Here is a 25,747-nt window from a genome sequence, read left to right on the forward strand (position 1 = left end):
ACAAGTAATTTTGTGTGCATTATGAAAAAATCAACAAAAATAAACAATCAAGGTATTTTTTGGATAATTTAGAATTTATATTCGATTATACTCAATTAAGATCACTCATCGCATGCATGCAATACCTTTGCTTATATTACCAAAGAATAATGTAAAAATACTTAAATATGAGAGAAAAACTCTAAACCAACCGCTCAATTGTCTGAATCTTTTTTATTTTTGCTTCCTGAGATATTTCAACCGTCGGTTGATAACTTGAACCTAAAATAAAAACATAAGGCAGTGAGCTAAGCATAATGAAGTGTTTTTAAACAAGAAATCTCTATGCATCAATTTGATTATGAGAAGCTATACTAAAACTGTGTTTACATGAACACTATAACAGTAAAAAAATTTTTTAATACAACCGGGAAGAATTAGGACTGAGAGAAATGTATTTTCTTGGGGGAGGAAATATAGAAATTTTACTTTGCTTTATGCAAAGTCAAGGATAAATGAAGAGATATAAAATAGGCAGAGGCCGGTATATATTGAAAGGAGTGGAACCACTGATATAGCATAATAATCATTCCCCACTTAAAACTAACTTGTGAACTTGGTGTAATTTGTCAGGGTTGCAATAATAAGCCTGTTCTTATTTTAAAATCAATCTGCAATCAAAGTTATCAGTTTATGCTTCTAGAGAAAATACCTTTTTCAGGAATTAGGAATAATACAGGATTTGTTTGTTGTACTTGAGCTGTTATATCATTTATATTCCACACTAGAGTTTCAGTAGTGATACTTCCCAACACACTCGAACATAATTCTGATATTATCAGACCAGCAATGTCAGGTCGAAGAGTTTTCCACAACAATGCTTTTTGTCCGACACTGAGATCTGAACAAAATCATGAAAATCATCAAAACAAATGGCTGAGGTAAAGTGGCACGTTGATGCAAACGCAAATTGTTGCAAGAAAAAATAGACAATAGCTGTTATCAGCAAGGATTCCAATGAAATTGGTTTGAACGAAGCAATCAGATTATGACATCAAGTCTTTAAAAGAAATATTACAAATTTCATCTGGATGGAAAATTATAGATATCCTAATTTATACTGATCAAGATCATGTTGCAAATGAATAGAAAAGTCATCAGTACCTACAATGACAAGTTTTATTCTTACATTTCTGATTTCAAGAGCAAGTCTTGAATACGAAAAATCAAAATGTATGAAAAAGTATCTTACAATGATACCAATATTGTACACACAAATGCACTACATTATATTTTTCAACTTCAGGAACTCTGGATGGCTTTAAACCAGGGGTGTGCAACCTGCGGCCAAATGCAGCCTACAAGGAAAAGTTGTGCAGCCTGCAAAGGAGTGCCAATCTTGAATGATGTGCGGGCCCACAAAATGAGTTTTTAATTTATTCTAATGTGGTATGTGTGAGTAATTCCAATCCCTCAGCATTGCAAAGCCTATACCTTTGTTAATTTATTATCTATGCCTATGAGTTTACAATGCCTTAACAGCTGGATTGTGCGAAGCAAACAAAGCATGTCATGAAATCAATCACCAAAATTTTAGTGCTTGCAATTACTAGAAAGCCTTTGTTAAATAAAGGTTGCGACCCGGGGGTTCACCTAGTTATTTATATTTGGCCCTCTTGTATTGAAGGTTGCACACCCGTGCTCTAAGTCAGAACTTTTCAACGACGAGTTAAGCAGCAACTAGCGAGCAATATTTAAGAAGCCAATACTTACGAAGCAGATTGTCAGATGGTACATTAGACAACAATACAGGTGTTGAATGTAAATATTCTTGCCATCTTTTTTGTTTTGTAGAAATAGAACTGACCAATCCTCCAAATGTTTGTCGATGTTTCTGTTCAAGATTTTTGGCTGCTTCCCAAACGTCATCTTTAATCCATTTTGGTTTGACAAGATTCATCATCGTGACTCGGTGTGCTGATGGTGGCAGCTGCATGAAATTAAAATTTTGAGTAGGTATACGGATTATCAAAAAAGTCTTCATCAAAAATCTATTCTCTTTGAGCATTTTGGAGTATCAGATAACAAAACAAAAATTGTAAAAAGCTATAATTTATGTTAGGGGCTAAATATGACCATATTCAAAAAAACTTTTTCTCCATAATTGATTTCAATTTCAATTTTTTTTTTCGATCGATGTTATATAGAGAATCCAAATAATGAGCAAAAATGAATTCATAAAATTTAATACAACTGATGATTAGGCTTAACAGTATTGGCATAGCTCTCATAGAAATAGATAGATTAAGATCTATGTAGTCCTAAAATGAAGATTTTCAATTTATCAATAATTTCATATTTACCGGTAATTACAATTTTAATCAAATTAGAATTTCTGATAATTTGTATTGTGACGGCATAATCATTGAATATAAATATTTGAAATACGATTCAACCCTAATCAATCAAAAAGTCTCAAAAACAAGCATTTTCAACAGTGATACTAAGATTTCATAATAACAACCGAACCTTATAAAACCACCACATTACCTTGCAATCTTCAACCCCCAACAGTAGACTACCAACTTCATCACTAGTCATGTTATTTTGTTGTTGTAGTTTTGAAAGTGCCATCAGTGTCATGAAAACAAGAGAATCATTCTTGAACATAGTTTTCTTGCATTGACGTAAGATCGACTCCAGAACACTTTGATTCAATTCTGCAACTCGAGACTGAAAATGAAAATGATGGCAGATAAATAAAATTACTTTGAAATTTCAGTAGGTATTTTAAATGCCCACAACTAGGTGACAGAAACAGGCTGAATTGCAAAACAGGAATTATCACGTGGCCTAACTTTCCGTCCACTATCTTCGCCCTTGCACACAAAATTACTATCAAATACTGTAGACCCCCACACCAATGCAGTTTTTGATGTGCATGGTCTTGTTAGTCAGCATTATTTTGATGCATTTAATCTCGCCTCGCGGAACACTAAGAAATTAGAAGGTAAAATTGATAACAAAAAAATTGTGTAACGGATTTACAGTGTGCATCATCTTGCACAACCAGCTTATTACGCCGTCTTTGGAGGCTTCCGGTTTTAAGCCAACAATCCATTGACAAGGGTGGTTTCCAAAAAATTTAGCCCATAGTAAAACTAAAACGTCATGCTTTCCAAACTGGTACGGGGCCTGTTTAGATAGCAATGCATGTCCGCATGTTTGTTGCCAGTTGGAAGACAAATTTACGAATAGAGGGGGGAAGGTACGACCGAGACCACCATGGCAACCAATTTAGTTGCAATTTTGATCCCTGTCCCGCGGAACACTCCAAAGAAGCTCGCAGAACAGCAGTGTTCCGCGGAGCACAGTTTGAGAAACACTAACCTAAAGTCAAAACTAAAACAGGTACATCAACGAAACCCAGACAAAATGATGGCCTTTGTTCCATAATAACCAAAAATCTAAAAAAGTCCATTTCTGAAAAATGGGACAAAAGCTAATTTAGTTTTTTTGTGAAGGCATAGAATTGATTTTTTATTTTACCTTGATCAATGATCCACCACTTGTAGAATTAGCATTTGCATTAACACTTGCTTTTCCTCTCATTCTTGACTTCAATGTACTTGTAAATAGATGGATGAACTTGTTTGCAGTCCAGTAATATATATTAGGTTTAAGAATTGTTGTTTGCGATAAAGCTTCATAAACGATTTTTCCTTGTTTGGCAACATTCTCTAAATCGATCTTTTTCTACAATAAAGAGATATAATTATATACCGATAGTTAGTTTTAGAAACTTTAAAAAAAAATCAGAAAATATGTGAAAAGCAAGCTTTTCGATAAAAATCTTGAGCTTTTAAAGCCACAAGTATATGTTTCTTGGCTGTTTATCAGGATCCAGAACATATTTGTTATTAATCATCTTAGTTTCATCTGTTGGAGATTTCATGACCCCCAAAGGGTTACCCCCTTTACCCAGACCCGACCTTTTTTGATATATTCTTCTCTTTGCCTATTCTGAATCTCTTCATTTTTTTCTGACTATGCATAAAACTATGTTTTTATTATTTGTTCAATTTCTAAGGATCCCAAACTGGTGATATGCTCAACTTGCACTGTAGCCTTTGCACGGTTTTAACAGCTTATAATGTGAGCATAACTATGTATTACAAATCAAAAGTATTATTAGTGAAACTTCACTAAATACAAAACAATATTCCTGTATTTCCTCTGCAAAAACAACAAAATCCATCAAGGGAATGGAATTCTTCCCGAATTGAGAAATACCGCCTGCCTTGACCAAAACCCCCATCCGAGGTGCCAAAATTCCCATACCAAAAACAGTAATAGCAATTTAATCTATATACATTAAGTTGATATGTCAACAGATCAAACTTGAAGACATAGATTATGAAAAATAAATGTTTCATACACTAAGAAAAACTAAAACAAGCTGATTTTGCAAATGATTCAATACATTTTAAGATTAATTTTGCAATTCCTTTTTGCTTTTACCTGTAAAAGGTTTGATTCCATAACTTTAGTTTCAGCTAAAGTTGTATCTGTTCCAATAGTTTCCCGTTTACAATCACGAATTGCATCTAGTAATGTGGGATCAGAAAGAATAGGACCTTCAATACCGGAAACCTACATAAAATATTAAATTTGATTATAATACTCAAAGTTTTACATAATGATATAGAAACCAGTGCACAAGCCTAGTGACTATGGGGGCTAATGAAAATAGCAGACCATATTTGGAATGCAATGAAGTTGGTAGATATGGTAGAAGAAAAAACCGTTTCTTCCTGCATCGGTATCGGTAAGCAATTGCTCAATTGAGGTGAAAGATGTCAAACGTCTCCAAAAATTTATCAAGGATTGAACATGTCAATGCCTAAATTTTTATGAAAACCAAACATCTTATCTGCAAGAGACACAGCAGGCTCCATTAAAATGCTAAAATCAATGTGAAGATGACAAGTTTACCAAACTTTCATAGATTTGAAAATTAGAACGATTAATCACAATTGAGCTCTTAAAACTGCAAATGAAATTAAAAACGAAGCTTACTTTTAAAAGTAAATCAGATTGAAGACGTTCTTTCTGTTCTTCAAGATGAAAAATATCGGCTTCCAGTAACCTACGGTGACTTTCAAATTCTGGTCTTTCCTGAGCCATAACAATTTGAGTCAATTTTTCTTCAAGACCATCTCCATCAAGAGAAAAATCAACACAGCTACAGATATGCATTGGTAGATTTGGGAACCCATGACCTCCAAGGAAGTTCATATCAACACTGCAGCTCAAATATAGTCTAAAAAAATTGATTATATTCCATATTAAATCTTCTTAAAAATTTCAATTAAATTATGTTGGTAATGTGAACTACTTTCTATACTTTCTCTCTGAACAAGACTCTGCACAATCAAACATGGATATGTGAAGAACCCCTATTTTTTGAAAAGATTGGAAGATCTTTATAGTACGGCAATGTCTGCCTGATTCTATTGCACCCAGGGTGAGGTTGTGAGCACGGGGTTTGAATCTAAGAGATTTAACCTGTGATGCTGACATAGGATAGGATTTACATATTTATTTTAGGAGAGAGGAAAGTCGACAAGATGGCTTATTTATATGGCGAACCACGGCCTCTCGTCCGGTTACCAATCCATGTCATATGGGATTAGTTAGGAAGTTATTTAGTTTTAGATGCATGGACTCGATCGCGGAGAAGCCGTAACCAATCAACAATTACGTGAACCACCCTACGGCGCCGATGAGTTCAACAATCCTCTTGCACATAATTATTAGAGGTGCGGTGGCGAGTGTATTCCGAATGCTTAGCTCGATGTACCACACTGCTGAGCATAGTTAAAGTCCAACGTCCTAACCGCTAAGCCATTGTTCCCACTACTACCTGTATGTTTTGGAAAGCTTGGAATTTCATAATCATGGGAGAAGAAAAACGATAATATGTATTAGAGCAAACAACTTTTTACTGCTTACTATCTATTTAATGTATATACTTAGTTATGTTAATGTATTATGAATATTCAAACAGTTAGATATCCATATATATCTAATTAAGATGGGGAAACAGGTAGGGGCGAGGTTGGTCAAAAATTCCATCATCTCCTAACCTTCCTCTCTAAGCAACACATGAATGTGTCAAGCGAAGAAAAAAATATATATATTATAAACCAACCTGAAGTTACTATGCACATGATGGTGATACACAATATGATGACTTTGAATCTTGCGACTTCCCGTACCAGTGAGAGAGAGGGAAATTCGAGAAGATGATGATATTCCAAGAGAAGATGTTGAAAGTTCATCTCGATATCGAAGCTGATGTCGTAAAAGCAATAACTCGTGAGCAGCAGAAAACGATGCTTTTTCAAGATTGGTGACAAACAGTATAAGCCCGTTCTGTACCGCTTCCACAATTTTGTTTTTCAATGCTGGATTGTCAGCTTCGCAGATAATGATGTTTAAAAGCGTTTTTGGTTCTTTATACACATCTTCAATTTGAGTAATATCCTCTTGACTAACAGGTTTCGTTTCAGGTGTTACTTCAGATTCTTTCTGAGATGTTGTGCCGATGGTAGGCTGTGGTTCTGTCTTCTTTTCATCAGCAAATCTAACTCCTTTATTTTTGTTTGATTTACGAGATGTACCTCCACTTCTGAAAAAAGATTAATTTAAATTTTATAAAACTAGATATGAGTCACAACATGAGAAGATAGATTTGGAAAATAGTCAAACACAAACAGAAAAGAGTAAAGTATCACATAGTATTACAATAAATTCACAAATAAATTTAGCATGTCCAAAGAATTCAAATCATAAGATCTTATAATCAAGCATGGGTAAGAATGTAATTTAGGGAATCCATCTAAACCAGGGCTGTGCAGCCCTTTGATACAGGAGGGCCAGATACAAATAACTTGGTGCAACCGCAAGCCGCACCTTTATTCAACACATGATTTCTAGTAGTTTCTAGCAGACACATGAATTTGGGACATTGTAACATCATAGGCATAGATAATATTTGCACTCAGGTATAGGCTTCGAAACGTGAAGGGGTTGGAATTATTCGCATGTGCCAGATTAAACTAAATTAATAACTCGTTTTCGGGCTGCACACCATTCTAAATTGGCACCTTTTTGCGGGCCACACAATTTTTCTTTGTGGGTCGCATTTGGCCCGCAGGCCACAGTTTACACCCCGCTGCTCTGAACAATACAGAGTAAAGCCTGCATGTGCAAGAAAATATACCATAACATAAGATAAACCTGCACCAGGAAAACCATAGTTAAAAAGGATATTTGAAAAAATTAAAATTCAAACCTGTTGGTAGTCTTAAGTAGAATCGTAGGGATTAAAATTTCATGTTACAATCTAAAATTCCAGACTAAAATTTCCAAAAAATAGATAGATAGATTAAAAAAATTAATTATTTATCATTTTTTTAAAAGAAGTTATTTCAAAACTATTTCAATAATTTCTGTAATTATATTAAATATATCAACAAACCTCATTGTTTGAGCAGTACTTGTAACACTTATGACAGTACTTTCAAAATCATCATAATAAGCAGAAGAAGAATCATCATAATCATGACTACTCGATTCCATAGTACTTTCAGTATCATCATATATATCTACTCCCTCACTTTGACTTGTGCTGTAAAATTTCAAATACATGATTCCAATTTTGAGGCGGAAATAATTATTTTGCTTTACAAAAATAACACGAATGGGCGCTCCAGGAGTGTGTGTACCAATATAGAGCTAACTAATTTTGTTTGCCTACTTTACATCAAGTTGTGTAAAGGAACTGAAACCTATGGGCAGGGGATATATTAACTTGGCTAAAACAGAGAGTCCCCGAACTCGTAATAGAACTAAAATAAAGAAAATCGGAATAAAATTATGACCTAACCCTAACCTGGTACACACACTACAGGAGTACCCAGGGATGAGCTGTTAAATAGTCACACCCTCAACAAGTCATATTTTGCATAACTTATTTAAAACAGAACATGATTTCTTCTATCTATTTATCAGAGAAGAGAAAAGTCAATAAGAAATCCTGCCAGTTACTAGTTCAGGTCATATATGAGTACATGCTGTCTATTTACATGGGTGTGGTTATGTGAATCACCATGCAACAATAAAGAGTGCCACAATCCTTTTCACCTTGTTAATAAATATTACCTCTGCAATATTACATTAACTTCTTTCTATTCGGAGAATATGTTTAAATGAAATGAGAAATAAATCAAAAAGTAATAATAGTACAAGCCATGATCCAGTAATGCAGTTTTTAGGAGACTTAATAGTAAACAAGAAAACACTGATTCAAAGTGTTGAATTAATTAACTATTATGTATCGTAATTCAAACCCTCGATAGCTCAGATAAGCGTGTACTTCGAATTTCAACGAAATATTGCCCAGTTTATATCTACTGTATAATACCTTGATGGATCTCCGCTAGAAGGATAAGGTGACTCTTGTTCATCTTCAGCAATTGATAATTTTTCTTTCGATCTCATTAAACAGAAGTTTTTGACGATTGTTTTCATCCATAAACGTAATTGATTATCTGGATCAAATATCAAAGGCCAAGAAGATTGTTGATATAAAGAACTCGCAAGTATCGATACAATGTTAGATCGAATTCGAGGATCTCTTGGTAAACCACCACGATGCCATTCTCTGTGAATCTGTGAAAAAAGTAACAAGCAAAGTTGATGAGAGTATTAAGCACCTTGCATGAAAAATTTTATGATTATTGGACACAAAATACTGATATCCCGTGAATCGTGTTCATAAATTGTTGAGAAAATTGTTATTATCCTTTCAAAACTGATCCAATACTGTTTCTTGTACAAATGGAATAAGATTTTGTCCCTTGTTTGGTTTCTGTGGGACCAAATACTTATTCTTCTTCCATGCTTTTGCGTTGGTAAATGTATGCACATAATACGAGAATGGTGTAGCAAGAGTGAAGATAACTATTCTACATGATTCAATGTCTAATTAATGTAATATTTTATCTACAACATTAAATTATGTATGTCTGAGGAAGTTTAACCTTGGTCAGATGAAATGTGACAGAAATATATGTGTTAGTGTGCAATAAGATTCCTGGATCACTCTGAAATAGGACATGCCAAAAAGATTGAGGGTGACAGATTTAAAGGATTGCTGACTGTTTTTCAACAGTTCAGAATTGAGATTGAAATGCAAGGATATATTGTATATTGATTAAAGTCAACTTACTGCTTCAGAGATGAGAAGATTGGATGAATCAAATTCTTCTCTCACAATAACAAGGGGACGATATTTTGAAGTCATTATTGAACTTTCATCATCTATATCTCCCCAGGTATCAGCCTCACTGAATCCAGAAGGAGTGGTAGATTGAACTTGTCTAGTGGGACTTGGAGTTGAATGTAAATCTCTGTGCTTTTGTGTTGCTGAATGTTGACGAGATGACTCGAATGTACCAGACTTTTCATCTATTCGATCCTGTTGAAATATGACAGATTGAAAAGTTGAATCAACATAGAAGATATTTGATATCATATAAAAAAAATAGTAAAGCTAAACTTGGCAATTCAAGTCTAAATTTGTGTATTATTGATTTGTTCATCAACAAACTTCAGTTACAACCTTAAAACCTGGGATGAGGTTAAGAAATTTTTCTTCAGTTTTCTCCAGAAATTTTGTCTTCAATTATGAAACTATGACTTCAATTATGAAGCTATGACAAGTTAACTAGTTAAAACTATGAAATTGACAGTAGAACATTATGTTTATACCATTCTTAAAATGAAATGATTTATCTCAGATGTAAAAACTTCTGTGATAAATAAAATATTTTACAAATACTGACATGTGTGCAGGCTTTTTTCCATTCTTCCAGTGCTATTTCTCTTTGTTCTTTACACAGAACACTATGGTATGTTAAACATGCAGCAGTAAGAAGACTATCACCAACTGCTGATTCCAATCTTGAAATAGTAGAATGCCGTTCATGTCTCCATCTCAAGACATATTCTGCGAGATTTCCCATCAACATCTGAGCCTGGAGTAAAAATAAAATGACCATTCAATTAGTTTATTCTTATTGTATTTTGTTGTTCAAATCCTGTGCCGCAAGCCAACTCAGAATCAGACAAAATCCGGTCCTTCAAAGCAATAGTAGTTCCTTGGCTAGCATTGGTTTGAAGTAAAAAGCATATAAATATAAAATTTGCAAATAATTTCTAATTGATAATAGAACTGAAAGTACTAAATTTAAAAAAATAGAGGAAACATAATCAGTAAATTTAGCATAGCCCAGTCAATTAACTTCGACCTGGATGAAGTGGTAGACATAAGGCTTGTGCCACAGATTCTTAAGTTGTGGCACCAATATAAAATTAATGTTATGCAATACATTGCCATGCTCTACTAAATTATACACTTTCAGACCTTTGCCATTTTCGATTCAAGATCTATTAAATCTCTCTCATATCTTCTGACGGCTCGACTTGCATTTTTATGTTGTTGTATTTTGGAATCAAGTTCTTCTTTGATTTGGTTACATCTGAAAATATCAATTTGAATATTAATGAGGTAAATTCAAGATCAATTGAACAATTCTAATAAATCTAATTTTAAAAATATCTGTGATTAAACAAAACATGATCTCTCTCGAAAATTAGTCTATATTTCAGGAATATCAGAATTGGATTTATAAGTGAGATTAATATGGAATTGTCATATAAATATCCATATTAAAAAACCAGGGTATTTGTCCAGATTTTACCATAATATTAAGAAAATTGAATGGCTGGCATGAGGATTAACTGTAAAATAACGAAGTGAGATTTTCCATCTTATTTTGAAGACTACTGTATATTTTGATAGTAGCTGATTATTTAGCATAAAATAAACCGATTACAGGGAAAATTAATGAAATAGTTGTGGGAATAAAATAAAAGTTTAGTTTTCGATATTTTTTATATCTGGGAATATAGTTTGAATATACTTACCTCACACGTTTAGCTCCAAGAGTCGCTTGTGCTTTTTTCATCTTCGTTTCTGCTTGTTTGAGTTTAGCAATTTTCGGATTGAGGTATCTGGACAATTTAGCATAGCTGTGTACAGCATGCATCCAAGTACATAATGACTCTGCTGCCTTGCTTCCTTTCGCTATTTGAGCAGGCTGGGAGTAAATAATTTTTATAGTTGAAATTGTACAGAAATGATAATTAAACTGTTAAACTGTTGAACTATTGGAAGGTTATTAACATGATTCTCACCTGGAACTCTGGATCTCTGACATTCTTGCTGAGTGCTTGATAAATATTCTCTGGAATATTGTCTTTGTCAAAAAATTCCAATTCTTCATAAAAGCTGAAACAAAAATGAATTGCATCAAATTGCATGGAAATTAGAAAGAAAACAGGTCAAGCAATAATCTAGTTGCAGAAATGATACGAAGTTTTTAATCAAATTTTGGTACTCCTGAAGTATGCGCACCAAGATGTCACATAACCTTAACCCTAACCTGGTACACAACCTGATTTCAGGTTGTACGCCATCTTGGTGCGCATACTTCAGGAAGTCCCAATTTTTTTTGACTTGGCATGACATCTTCGCCAATTTCTCAAATATTGGGCAAGGAAAAAGAATATTTTATAGGAAAAGGAAAATCATAGAACAGTACTGTTACCATAATTAAAAAATTAAAGAATGATAATATTTGAAGGTGCTCAAACATTACCACAGTGGGCTTTAGCATGTTGGCCGACCTATTATGCTAGAATTGTAAATTGTAAATTTCGAAACGAAACAGGCCCTCCAAGTAACTTCAACATTTAATATGTGCTAAGCAAGGAGTCTTATACAAAAATGTGTAACACTTTATATAAAATGCGGAAGATATTCTGTTATAGCACCAACATACTTGTCTTGCATGATAAGTGCTTTTCCATTATCCCAGTTAGCAGGTTTCACATCAAACATATCACATAAAGCTTTTACAACAGTAACAGCATGTTCAGGAGGTTGCTTATATCTCTTCAGTTCATCTAAACCTTGCACTGTCAAAGCTCGCATTGCAGCCACAGCAGAACTGTAAAGAGGATTGACCTGAAACAGAATAAAAAAAATTTGACTGATGCAACACAGCTTAGCACTCAAAAGCAGTCACACTCATAGTGCTTCTTAGCAAAAGTAAAACACTTGAACTTCTAATATCATCATAACCAAGCTGATGTATAAATGTTGTTTTTATGAATAATTCATTTGTTTTTATGTTTTCCTGATGGTATTATTTGAACTGATTCCCTGACTGGTTGACTACAATCGTTGACAGTAATACACCACCACAAATGAACTTGGTTTCAGTAAATCTTAGCACTCAGTTCAACAGGAAACTTTGATCGAAAGGAGCAAGAACATGTAATCATTAGCACATTTGAAATATGAACTAACCTTATCAAATGCTAATTTAGCATCTTGTTTTAGAAAAACCACTTCTTCTTCCAGTTTTTCTATGATGTCTTCTTCTAGATCACATCTTTGTCTTGCTTCAATATATTCTCTTCGTTCTTGTTCAACATGTCGTTTCCAAGATCTTTCTGTGTCTCGAGCAGCTTCTAGCAGAGGAAGTAAACCTTCTTTACCAAGAGAATAACGCTCAACACTAGCTTCTGCATCATGAATCTTCTTTAAAACCCGCTCATATCTAAAAAACAAATATAGAATTTTTAATTTCATGCCGCGAACAAAGGTTGCAAGATAGTTATTAACGTGCAATGCATATACCCAATTACAAGACCATGTTGTATATAAGAATAGTTGACTATTTAAATGTTCAAGTACTTAGATTTTAGTTGGTGAGTGAAGCCAAGTCTGCCAGCGGTTACGTCAACCGCCCTTCAGTGAGAATGAGCAATCTTTTTTGTGAATCAAAAAAGACAAAGTGATTGTGTTACTAATATTTGGTGTGATGAAACAATTTACCAATTTAATTTAAATGCAATTATTGAAATTACATGTCAGTTTTAATCTAGATTACTGTTTTTTTTTGGAAACTTTTTCATTTCCGTAAGTTTGTATAGTGTAAAGTAAAGTATAGAAACTGTAATGAACATCTTTCCTTTAAATCAAAAACGTTCTATCTTAAGATTTACCTAGAAAAATTATGGAACAACTATAATTTATAAAAAAAAAAATGAAAAAAATCGTTGCATACCGTAAAAGCAATAATGTTTGAGTATTCCTGTAGTAGGACAATTGTAGTGTCAAAAAATACACAATGGCAATGCTAAAATTATTTCAGTTACCTTCTGAGTAATTTTTTCTCATCTCTTCCAACTTTTATAGAAATATTGACGAGTAGTTCTGACAGTGTGCGGAACGTAGTCGGTGTAATCAGTTTATTCGCATAGTTTGGTGAAATAGCTGCGAAAAACATAAAATTTTCTGGTAACATTAAATACAGGCTGTTAGACATTAAAAGATAAATGTAAATGTTCATCTAAAGCAGTGGTGCCCAAAGTTGATTGACTGCGGGCCAAAATTAGAAGCTGAAGGATATTCGCCCGCCAGAAGAGGGGAGCCCCCAGCAAGAGGCCGATACCGGTATGTATAAATAAGATACAGAATTGTTAAGATACCGAACTGAATTGTTACGACTATACATGTGCCTAAACTGTGATAATGGCGTAACAATTGGCGGTATCTAGAACACAAAAAAAAAACATGAAGTGGTAAACATTTTCACTTAGGTTGAGAGGAGCATATTAAGTCGTCACACGGGTCGTTATTGGCCCATGTGCCACAGTTTGAGAACCACCGATCTGAAGTGAATTCAGTGCTCTTATAGAACAACCATTTACAAGCTTTCATGTATGTACAGAAGGCCCCAAACCCCCAAGATTCAAGATATCATCTCATAGGATTTCCGCTTTTTGAAAAAAGTTGGATAGAGCAATGGACTAGTTCTCCAACAAGAGATCAGTTGGGATGACAATATTTTATTATGTTCAAATTGACACTCTCTATTTTCACCTTTTATTCTTCTGACAACATCCCGATGTATGAAAGCCATAACATGACATAGATTGACAATTTGTTGTTCAGCTGATATATCTGAAGGCCACGGAATAGGTATTTTGCCTCCTAGATAAAGAAAAATGGGAAATTATGTATTTGATATAAACTCACAAAAAGTATCAAATACTCGCAATAGATATAAAATGTCTGTTTGTCGAAGTAAAATTGACTATAAAATTTCAAAATATTCCTCAGTGTTGTCACAGTTAAATGTAGTCTTACACCTTGTGGTATACTGTATCAAAAATTTTGACAATTGATGAAAAGAAAGAATAAAAAAAAAAAGATACCATAAAATAATGTGGAGAAAATTTTTGTAGAAGATGCACATTCATATAAATAGCAATCTTGATAATTACCAGGTGATCCGAAGTCTGAAGAAATCCCAGTAAATTCTTCAAGATAATTTTCAGCAACTTTCATCCATGCTACATGATTCCATGCTTCATATAAATCAACAGATGAAAACCTTGTCAATAGCTCAGGACATCTAAAAAAGTTGGCAATCAGAAGATAGGATCAATCAAGAAGCAAAAAACAATATGTGAAAAATAAGACAGCAAAGGACACAAAGTCTGTGGATCAATATAGGTAGAAAAGGGCAAGTGTTACCATATTTAATGAAAAAAGCGTTCCCATAAGATTTTTTTTAGCAAAATATAGAGTCCCAGGACTGAAAGGATGTTTAAAAAAAATAAATAAAACAAATAAAAGCAATAGTTTTAACCATTTTTAAGTACTGAAAATTCGAAAGAAATTGATTCAAAAAAAAAGATTTTTCCCAAGCAACAATAACAAAAATTCAGCAACCAAACTTTAAGTGCACTTTTTGTCCTAGAAGCTTATAAGCATATCGATAAATAAGTAACAAATAAAGCATGTTGGTATATTTTGTCTACTTTAAACTTGCTGGATCTTCTTCTAAATGAGTATATATGGTACACCAACCTCTTTAAAAGTTTATGAAGTGATTCGTATTCTCCCTTCTGATGGAAATAACGACTTCTTGATGTATTCATAATGTCAGATAAATCATGTGGACCTAAATAAACATTTTGTTCTAAATGTGAATACAATAAAAAAACAGCATCAAAGTGCGACATCTGAAACCTATTGGGAAGATAATATATGGGCTATTCCAAGTGACACTACGGGACAATTCCAGAAATTTTGCATGTTGTTAGATTCAATATATTTTCACATTTTCAGCTACATGTTTTGTTTCATTGTCCAATCAGTTGCTTTATTGAATATGTAAAAAATTGCACAAAAGTTACACCCAACCTTACTTAGTAGATAAAAAAAATATAGTAAAATATAGCGTGACACTACAGGACAGCAAATCCACCATGCACTAACAGTACGTTGTGTTGTGCTGGAAATTTTTGCGATGGTACAGTAGGAGCCCATAATATTTTCTGGTGCAGTAGCTGAACTACCCCTCTATGTGCTGCTCAAGTTACTTAATGTAACACTGTAAATCCATGCCAATAATGTGCATATTGTATGTGACACTACAGGACGTGACACTACAGGACATTTTTCCACTTCGGAATAGCGGCATCTATCATCTCTTAAAATTCTGGTAATAAATCGTTAAATGGGTGAAGAAATGTTCTACAGCACTGCAAACATTTAAACTTTATTAATTTAAATCCAGTGCGTCAATTCCATATGAAATAACTGTACCACACAATCAAACACTTTGTGTCAGGAATCATCACAAAATATGTCAATTATACCAAAATTTCTACATTTCAGGCCATTTTTCAAAAACCATCAAAAACCTGGGTGAAATTTTAAATTGTTCGATGAAATGAATGCAGTCCAATTAAATTCCAATGTCTTTTGATATCAAAAATTAAAAAAAATTACTTTCACTACACTTTTTAAAAAATTGATGGAATTCAACTTTTGCTTGGAATGGCCCATATATATTATAATATAAGGTATTATTGAACTTCTTTCTCCGAAATAAAAATGTTGATATTATTTTATTGACTGTGGAAAATTACAGATAACTGTTTAATGTAAGACATAATCATTGTTACATGATTTGAAAGGAATGTAATTTTTCCGGTTGCCAATTTAATACATCAGTGGTACCCAAGGTTAATTGAGGGGGGACAAAATTAGTATAGGGAAGATATTTGCTGCCCGGGAGATGGGAGCACCCTCAAGGACACACCTGTATGTAATCTTAATATCGGTACATAAAATTGAAATATCGGTATAACTGCATTGTTGTTAATTGAATATACACATGCTCAAACTATGATACTGGAGTCACAATTGGCGGTATCTAGAACGCAAAACTATAAAAACATAAAGTGGTAAACTGTTTAAAATAAGTTCGGCGGGTCATTTTAAATTGTTACCGCGGCTTGGGAACCACTCTATTACATCATTGGCATTGCCAACCCAATTCATTACATTATTAATGAAGTGGTGGGCTTGGGATTTGAACCCGGAGTTTTAACTGCGATGCTATCATAGTCAAGTGCTAAACTAAAGGGCAAAGTAAGGAAAGTGTACAATACACAAAGTGTAGCTTACATTTTAAATTGATGATAGGTTTTCATAACCCAATTTTCACAATACAAACCATGTCCATATTTTAAGCACTTACCGTCAAAAGAAGAATATGGCATCAATAATACAACATGTAAATTCAACAAAACACGATTGAAATAATCTTCTAAGCATCGATCTAATTTCTCAGAAGATGTTCCACCTCGAACAGATCCTGTACCAGGTAATATCTCTGCTGCTACATTTACCAGTTCCTCATGAGTGTAGAGGGATGGGCTTTGACCTAATGAACCAGGAAGTGGTTAAAGTTGATATAGAGATGAGTGAGTCATAATATAACAAAAATTATATTTTTTAAAATTCAATCAAAAGTTAGAGTCTCAGGAACACAGATAGTCAAAATCACTATTTTTTTTGTAAAAAGTTTATCCCAACTATCCAAAAGATTCTTCTATTTTCACTTTGTACAAGGCTCTAAACAAGCACGCACCAGCACATAATCTACCCTGTTTTGAAAACGCTAAAATCTTCTGAATTCAACATTACCAACACAATTTTATTAAAGCCAGACGAGGCAGCGAATATGGGGGTTTAACCTATGATCTTCATCAGAGACTCAAAAATACATTTTAATTTGTGCTTTCGTGTGTGTAATGGACCAGTTGAGAATCTTCAAAAGTCAAATACATCACAGAGCAGCAAACATCAGAATAGAAAACATAAACGATTAAGCTCATAAAGGAACAATACTAATGTGTCTCACCATCTTTCACAAGTGCACATATATCTTCAATACAGTTGACATCAGATGAAAAATCATCATCAACAAGTAATATTGTACTTTCATTTTTAATACCAGCAGACATACTAGCTTCAATTATGAACCTGTAGAACAGTGTACATAACATAATTTAATGACAAGTGTATACTATTAGTTATCATAATGTAACACTGGGAATTTACCCATAATGATAAATATCAGTTACAGATTTTAAGTTTTTTAAAAACCGATGTTGAAAAAATTAAGTCCAGCAATATTGTTAGTAAAAACTTTAATTCTCTTCTTACTCCTGGGTGACTCCATCGAATGTTTCACTGATAGAAACAGTCTGAAAACTTATAGTCCCTTCTGACAAACCCAAGTTGGTCTGTGTGTGACTCAATGAAAAGGATGCTGGCATTGGAAACTCCTGGTTTCCTTAGAAGGTCTTGCTCAAGAACAGTCTGTACATTTTTTTACTTACCAAATTGTATTTCGTAAATTGAGATGATCCAAAATTTTACTCTTTTTAGTGTGAAAGGGTCAAGATTCATTTCAAAAATTTTGAACACAGAAATTTTTACTTGTAAACTTAGATATGAAATAGAATAATTTAAACAAATAAAAATTGAATTGATATACATAGATGAGTCTGAAAAAGAACAATAGCTCATCTCTAATTTAAAAAACTAACAAACAAAATGAAGCAGTTATAAATATGGAAGTTTGAAATTCTTTAAAAGGGCGTTCCAATGTTCGAATTTAACAATTTTAGATAATATGAATTGTCATGAATTCCCAAAACTTGTAATGGAAACACACACCTTCTCAAAGTCTCTCTCCTATTCAAGATTTTATCAGAATTTTTACTTTGCTCTGCTTTTGCATTGAATATATTAGCTTTACATAAATAAGCAGCTAACTTCGTGAGAGATCGTCTTCCTGTAAAATAAAATCACTGAAGTAATCAATAAAATCAAAAATTGAGACTCAAAGATGGAAAAAAAGACGCAGAGCAAAATAATTATTTCTTACGTATTTAAGGGAGAGAAATGAGCCAGCTCAACCATATAGTAATCCAAAGTCATTAATATTGTTACCAGTCTATGTTGAGTATGAAATTATTTACATAATTTTCTTCCGATGCATGAGTATCATATGTGGAGGAAGAGGAACCTTAGCACTATGTAGCAAAGAGTTTTTCCATCTACCCGATTACCCGATATACAAAGATTCAAACTGATCGATAGGGACATCAAATCTTTAAATGAATTTTGAGCAATACAGAGGTCACCCTTTTTTAATTCAAATCTATGGAAAATGATTTATCAGCAAATTTGAAAACTTACCATAAAAACCATAATGTACAGTATTATCAACTGAGATGACCCACATTGAAGAAAACAAGTGATTTAGATATTGTCATGATTTAGTGTCTTAGTTGAAATATACAAACATTCAATACAGTGAAATCTAACCTGCGAAACGAGTTGATGAAAAGCACAAAGCATGTCCTCCTTGATTCAATGATAGAACACGAGATAATCTTGCAATATGATGAACAGCTTGTTGAAAGAAAACAAGATCAAGAGGATTGGTTGATTCTCCTAGTAGATTAAAAAATAAATTTTTATAAATTTTTCGATATTTTCAATATAAGTCTACCGCAAGTTTATTCCTGCAAAATATCAAAACACTAACTATTATTGGAAGTAACTGATGACTTTAAAGGTTAACAAGAATTACGTGAAAAATTTGCAAAAATATCTAAGAAATGTCAGTAATACTGACTTAAAGCTCAGGCACGATGTAATCAACTAAACAATATGATTTCAATAAACCAAGATGTTCAGTACTGTAGGAAATTATACTAAAACTGCTAACTAAAGTTGAATTCCGGTAATGATATCTTTAATAATGTCACAAAGATAAAATTTTTTAAATCATTCTAATTTGCTGAGCGTATAATTAAGCATAATAGTTTATGAATATAACAAATTTATAAGTTTCAATTTAGTAATAAATAATTTTGAAGTAATAATTTACATAGTAATTTAAAATATTTTGACAGCCAAAACTAACAGCCTTGGACAGCCAGTAAAGATTTAACCAGAGACTGATGGTTATCAAAAAGTTATACTAATATTTTTTCAACTCATTCAGTGTATAAAGGAATTTATTGCATAACTATTTCCTATTAAAATATCCTGATTATAAATATTACCATTGTAAGCAGCTAGAGCAATTTGTAATGCACTAGCAAGTTGTCCCTCAGTACTTTCACTGTATCCTTCTGCACCACCTTGCACTGCAGATAAGATGTTCTTGCTGAATAAAATTGAAGTGGGATCTTCATTCTGTGAAAGAACCTAGAAAAAAGAATATCACATTCAATTTTTGATACAAAATAAAACGAGAATATCGGTTGGAAACCGAAGACTTATCGATCGATAGTTAGGGGATCCCCCAAAACAGAAACTGCAGTTTCGATTCATCCGCTCTTGTAACTTGCGCACTGCGCATCGCACACACACACTCGGCGGGTTTCAAAATTCTCTCGCTTTACAAAAATCTAGATCACTATATCAATAATTGATTGATAACTCGCTAATTATACGACATAATTCGCCCAAAATCAATAGGATTCTGGTCCGAGATAAGATGAATGCACATGCAAAATCTGGAGCAGATTCAATCCCGCTTTCGTGAGATATCGCGTGCATCTAACAGACACACACACACACACAGACAGACAGACAGACATACATACAAATACCTATCAATATACTTACCGATCTTAAGATCGATAAGTAACTACCGAGGGTTATAAAAATCGCAATATTCAAGAATTGTATGTCAGTTGTCCATTTAGGAATAGCATACAAGTAAAAAATAAACACAAAAAAATGTATAGAAATGAGTTTATAAGCACGGTGCCTGGAGTCTCTTTTTTGTAACGAATTTGGTTTTTCAACATTAATCTTTTTAATAATATATATTCTTCGACTTCGACTGTCTTAAAGTTATCCCAGGTGTCGTTGTTCGGAAACCAACATTGTATTTTTCGTGTCACCCTTCACCGTGATATGCCATTTTCATGATTTTTCCTTGATTTTGTTTGTATCAAGAGTATTTTCATTTTAGTGAAAAATAAACTACTGACTGACTGACAAAAGTAAAACAAACTAACAGACCTGATGAAACTGTGCAAGTGGTCCTGCTGTATTTGCTGTTCGTTCAGGGTCATCAATAAGTCCAGGGACAAATGTTACACCAAGTTTTGCACCCCCTGGTCTTGCATGAGCTGCACGCTGTGATTTTCTTCTTGGCACTGGACCACTGGATGGTAGTAAAGCATCTAAAAGAGGATGCAATAGGTTTACAAAACAACAAACAAAACATACAGACTCAAATTGGACTACAATTCTATCAGAAAAAAAATAATAAAATGTTCTCCCTCCACCAAATAGCAGGTATATTTGTGAGTTTTTGTCAGATCATAGTCTAACTTCTCTGAACAAAACAAGGAATAGCTAAAAAAGTAAACAATGAAAACTATTAAACTTGACCAACCCAGACAAGATAGACCAACTTCTTCCTCCCACCATTTATCAAACTTTATTAACTTGACTCTACAACTACCATGACGTTTGTCTTTACATAGTTATATCTCAGACTGTAATCTAACCAAAGCCACATTCAAGCATCATTGTGGCAATGGCCACATATGGATATGGAGAAGAAATTAGACGAGAAAAAGGGACATGCAGTTTGATACACACTATCAAAGTACCCTATAAAAATAAGTTTTAAGAAGAAGACTACACACCCATATCCGCAGAAGTACTCGACTTTCCCTGATCTAGAGTTTTATCTTGAGTAGATTTTGATTTTGTTGATCGACTTTCTGTTGTTGCAGATGTTGTTTCTTCACCTTCTTCTGATTCATTATCTGATGCATTTGAATCATCTAAAATATGAAAAATCATTTTGTTTATTCTTAGTAGGAATATATTTGACTACAAAAAGCTGCCCAGTTACAGCTTCATCAATAAGATAGGACCAACTAGTGAATCTCAAACTCAACATGGGCCAGAAGTATAATTTCAATTTTTTATTTGGCTCGACGGTGTGGCGCACCGTGCTAAGCGTTAGAAATACGCTCCCCACAGCATCTCTGATTACCCTGTGTGGGTTCGCAGGTTCGAATCCCATGTGGGGATAGTTTTGTGCGAAAGGATTGCTGGACTCCTCACTGCCGTAGGGTGGTAAATCCTATCCTATATTTTGTCAATGGAAGGCGATCAGGCAACCCAATCATGTGGTGAACCACAGCTTCTCTTGTGATTCCAAATCAATGTTGGGTATTGGAGTAGTGGGGAATCTAATACCAACCAGCGGGTAGCCAAACCACTTTGCTACAGTAAGGAATTCAGCAATCAGATTTGCAAATATAATCATTTCTCACAGAATTCAAACCAGATTGCCTATACAGAGTAATCCTTATCATGGTGCGCCAGCCTTTGAGACTTGACATAACCAGTGAATGAATATCAAGTTTGCCACGTTAATTTTTTTTCTTTAGAAGAACTAAAACTGAATCTTTCCCTGCACTATATTATGCTACGCACTAACCAGTTTCTAGCTCAGTAGCCATTGCAGTTGTCATTGATCTACTTTCATCATCTTCATCAAAATCAGTTTTAGTATCAGCATTTGTAGTTGGACGTGAATCATATTCCGTACCATTGTCATCAGCAATTGTCAGTGTTTCACTTAGAAAAAAGAATCAAAGTGGTTCACAAAAGAATCTGTGTAAGGACTTTTACCAATTTATACACTCTGGGAGGGGTACTCTCGATAGTGAGTGTACCAGGTTAGGATTAGGGCATTTCCTTATTTTAGTTCTATTACGAGTTTGTTCAGGAACTGTATGTGTTAGTCAAGTGAATATACTCCCTGCCCATAGGTTTCAGTCCATTTACACAACTTGACGTAAAATAGGCAAACAAAATTAGTTACCTCCATATTGGTGCACATACTTCTGGAGTGCCCTGTGTGGTGCCATGAACATTGGACTTAAATCTACCCAAACATAGTTAGGTCTTAGACTTATTACACCGTTCACTTATGGCAACTCTGTTTTGTTGCTAGAGTTGAGTTTTTTTATATTGGAGCTTTCATTTCCTTACCTTGAAGTACTTGCGAAAGCAGACTGTTCACCATTCCTTTCCGATGAACTTTCACCAATCCCTGCCAATTCTGCAGATCCTTCTGTTGCAAAAATACCAAATGTAAAATGCACAGCAATGAGTAAACATGATAAATGAGATCATCAGCACATTAAGTATCGCTTGCTCAAAAATGGTCGGCCTATTTTTATTTTCTGGTTATGATTAGTTTAATTAAGACTAAACAAGATATCACGATTCAAACAAAATACCACAAAATACTTGAATATAAACAGTTATCGTCAAATTGATAGTTGCAGCAAGTTGTAGAAATAAAGTTTATTGTTGAATACAAAAAGTAAATACATTGAAAAAAAAAACAGAGCAAACAGCCATTTGTTTCAAATCACTATTATTTTCGAGACCTTTTTTTTTCTTATTTCAGAATATCTGATATAAGTTTTACTTTTGCTTCAAGAATTCATTACATATTCTAGCATATTAAAATTTAAAATTATACTATTCATATAAAGATATCTCTAGTGATACTAACCTTTTACACTTGTCGATCGAGATCCAGAGTCTGATTTGCTGGTTGAATCAACATAAGATTCGTCCTAGAAAATAATGCAGTTATGTTTAGAAATCACGAATGCTAAAACAGATTTATCTGGCCATTCACATATTTATGTTTTGATATTTATTCATCTGAATATGACAGAATAGAATAGCAATAACAGACTTCATTCTTGAGTTTACAAAATGCTCATCTCTCTCTCCTTCTGAAAATTATCTCAAATCAAAGTGTGTAGAAAAATTGGTAGGCTGTCAATCCAAGAAGATTTCTATTCTCCCGAAAACATAGTAGCTCACAAAGTATCAGCGACCACTTGTTTTGAGTTGTGTTTGAATTGTTTTTCCTCATAAAAATACAGATGAAATAGAAGAAAAAAACACAAGAAAAAGCATTTTTTAATGTAATTTAGCAATGGCTAAGCGACCATGCACAGAAGCTTGTGTTTGTGCCAGCTCACCAACTAAATTAAGAATTTCTCAGAGTAACAACAAAGCAAAATACGAGAAATACACACTGTTGTCATCTGTGAAACTGCCATTCTTCCATCAGTGTTCATATCTTCACTACCATTATCCTCATATTCTTGAGTATGTTCTGACATTCGAGGAGACATAGCTAAGTTGGGAGGCATTCTTGAGCTTGTACCAGTTGTACTAAAATGGCTATCATCCATTTTGTCTCCTTCTCCACCAGCCAATTGAGAAACAGCCTGTTCAGTTAGTCTGCCTACAGGTGATCCTTCCATGTTTTCAAAAGATGAACCTTCTGATCTTTGAAAGCCTTCAAGCTGAATAAAAATACCGATATTTATTGTTACTGAATATGTAGCTTTTCTAACAACAAGAAGGCAGCAATGCTAGAATATACGAACATGAAGGTCGCACATTGATACTGGTAAGAAAAGGCCTTAGTGCTGGAAATGATCAACAGATAAGCATGATGGAACAAAAAAGTGCTCCCCTTCAAGTAAAACAAAGCACAAAACTATGGGTGAAATATCAGGTCTCATAGAACTAATAAAACATTGAAATTTAAAAAAAAATGAAAAGTAATAAATACAAATCTATCAACTTCATTTATCTTTATGTACTAAAAATTACAAATCGATTGATTCTTAAGTTGTGAAGAGAAGCAACAACAAGAATTTAGCAAACCGATCCAAACGTCTATTGTCTACTTCATGTACAAATGTGTTTTAGCATTAGAGAATGTCCCAAGTACAGCAGGAAAGAAGTCAAATTAATGGTCTTACAAATGTAATTGGAGCAATTCAACCAAGTGATTTTGGTACTGAATGAAGAGAAGTATTCTACCTCTTGAGCAGTAGTGTAATTAATGGTACGAAACCTGTTACAGAGCACCAGTATTGCTCTTCACATAATTAATTCCGATAATAAAGCCATTACTTGTGTTGATCTTCCACTTTTTCCTTCATTTTCAGTTGTGCTTGCAAATTCATCAGTTGTAGTTGTTGTTCCGAATGTTGAAGTGCTTGTTCTGGAAGGAAGAGGACTTCCACTAACAGAGGGAATTGGAGTTTTGATAACCTTTACTCTCTCCATCCCTGGTGAAACCATACGATTTTCTTTGTCTGGGGAAATATATATTTCGTTATAATACAGAACAAAATTGAACACGAAGAAACCATAAATATTATGATGGAACTTGTTATGATAGAATATTTAATATTTATTTACTTATCGGAAGTAATCATGCCTGCAAAAAGTGACAAAGTGATTGTTTTGAAAGACTGCTTAACATAATATTGGACAGCAGCTCAAAGAACTTGGTTATGGAACTGTCAAGGACACCCAAAATCCACCAGGAATAATTAGCGTAATGGCAAACTAGAACGATTTGGGTATTCTCAAGTTATAAAATCAGGGGTTCTCAAACTTTTAGCATTATGGAGCCCGTCAAAAATTTGACTATTATTTACAAAGCCCCAAAATAAATTTACCCCACAAATTAGACAATTGACCAATGGTGTAGAGTCGAAATGTGGCAACAAGGCGGTAATTGAAATATGGCATTATCTATTGGAACTTATGGATAATGTCATATTTGAATTAACGCTACCGTTGTCAAACATTATTAATGCCATTATTGCTTCTTTGGACAGTTACAAAACTAGACAAGTCATTATTTATTTAATAGGTAAACGAATAGCTTGTGGAGCCCCTAGGTTTCTCTCGCTGAGCCCTGCGGCTTTGTTTGGAACACTTTGAGAACCTATGATCTGAGTGATTGCTAGTGAAGAACCCTTTCCAGATTGAAAAGGAATAAAATCATGAGTTGTACTGTGTTTCTAATAATATTTTTCCAATGATAATTCATTCTTAATGTCATAGTCATAGGTGACTCACCAGTACAAAAATGTTTCTTCATGGTTCCTTGCAATGATTTGGAAAACCATGAACGATCATCTTCTGTTGTCAATCGATCATAGAAGGTTCTACAACATTCATGTAACCATAATCTAATAACAGTCCTGAGCATAGGTTGAATTCCTCCAACAGCATTATCACCTGAAACAAATTCAATAGAAGATGACATCTTTGTTCAATAACACTACAAAAAAACTAGAAGGAGACATT

At 33.7% G+C, this 25,747-nt stretch overlaps 1 protein-coding gene across 1 annotated transcript in view; it reads right to left on the bottom strand.

The window, feature by feature from the left end:
* LOC120345499 (dynein heavy chain domain-containing protein 1-like) overlaps window positions 1-25,747 on the bottom strand; it is a 77,613-nt gene that overhangs the window by 7,176 nt on the left and 44,690 nt on the right. Inside the window, exons 61-94 of the mRNA XM_039414965.2 lie at window positions 25,517-25,678; window positions 24,557-24,741; window positions 23,665-23,937; window positions 23,127-23,190; window positions 22,595-22,676; window positions 22,038-22,177; window positions 21,232-21,372; window positions 20,597-20,760; window positions 19,627-19,771; window positions 18,881-19,009; window positions 18,227-18,344; window positions 17,406-17,527; window positions 16,740-16,925; window positions 15,059-15,152; window positions 14,470-14,600; window positions 14,066-14,176; window positions 13,339-13,456; window positions 12,485-12,737; window positions 11,955-12,139; window positions 11,308-11,401; window positions 11,038-11,210; window positions 10,475-10,589; window positions 9,894-10,085; window positions 9,278-9,526; window positions 8,471-8,718; window positions 7,526-7,675; window positions 6,194-6,673; window positions 5,059-5,302; window positions 4,501-4,632; window positions 3,529-3,735; window positions 2,530-2,712; window positions 1,753-1,969; window positions 692-880; window positions 192-261 (exon numbers count right to left, since the gene is read on the bottom strand). Coding sequence (XP_039270899.2) covers window positions 192-261; window positions 692-880; window positions 1,753-1,969; window positions 2,530-2,712; window positions 3,529-3,735; window positions 4,501-4,632; window positions 5,059-5,302; window positions 6,194-6,673; window positions 7,526-7,675; window positions 8,471-8,718; window positions 9,278-9,526; window positions 9,894-10,085; window positions 10,475-10,589; window positions 11,038-11,210; window positions 11,308-11,401; window positions 11,955-12,139; window positions 12,485-12,737; window positions 13,339-13,456; window positions 14,066-14,176; window positions 14,470-14,600; window positions 15,059-15,152; window positions 16,740-16,925; window positions 17,406-17,527; window positions 18,227-18,344; window positions 18,881-19,009; window positions 19,627-19,771; window positions 20,597-20,760; window positions 21,232-21,372; window positions 22,038-22,177; window positions 22,595-22,676; window positions 23,127-23,190; window positions 23,665-23,937; window positions 24,557-24,741; window positions 25,517-25,678 — 5,746 coding nt within the window. The remainder of the gene's footprint in view (window positions 1-191; window positions 262-691; window positions 881-1,752; window positions 1,970-2,529; window positions 2,713-3,528; window positions 3,736-4,500; window positions 4,633-5,058; window positions 5,303-6,193; window positions 6,674-7,525; window positions 7,676-8,470; window positions 8,719-9,277; window positions 9,527-9,893; window positions 10,086-10,474; window positions 10,590-11,037; window positions 11,211-11,307; window positions 11,402-11,954; window positions 12,140-12,484; window positions 12,738-13,338; window positions 13,457-14,065; window positions 14,177-14,469; window positions 14,601-15,058; window positions 15,153-16,739; window positions 16,926-17,405; window positions 17,528-18,226; window positions 18,345-18,880; window positions 19,010-19,626; window positions 19,772-20,596; window positions 20,761-21,231; window positions 21,373-22,037; window positions 22,178-22,594; window positions 22,677-23,126; window positions 23,191-23,664; window positions 23,938-24,556; window positions 24,742-25,516; window positions 25,679-25,747) is intronic.

This window comes from Styela clava, chromosome 8 (genome assembly GCF_964204865.1).
Source record: "Styela clava chromosome 8, kaStyClav1.hap1.2, whole genome shotgun sequence".
Taxonomy (NCBI): domain Eukaryota; kingdom Metazoa; phylum Chordata; class Ascidiacea; order Stolidobranchia; family Styelidae; genus Styela; species Styela clava.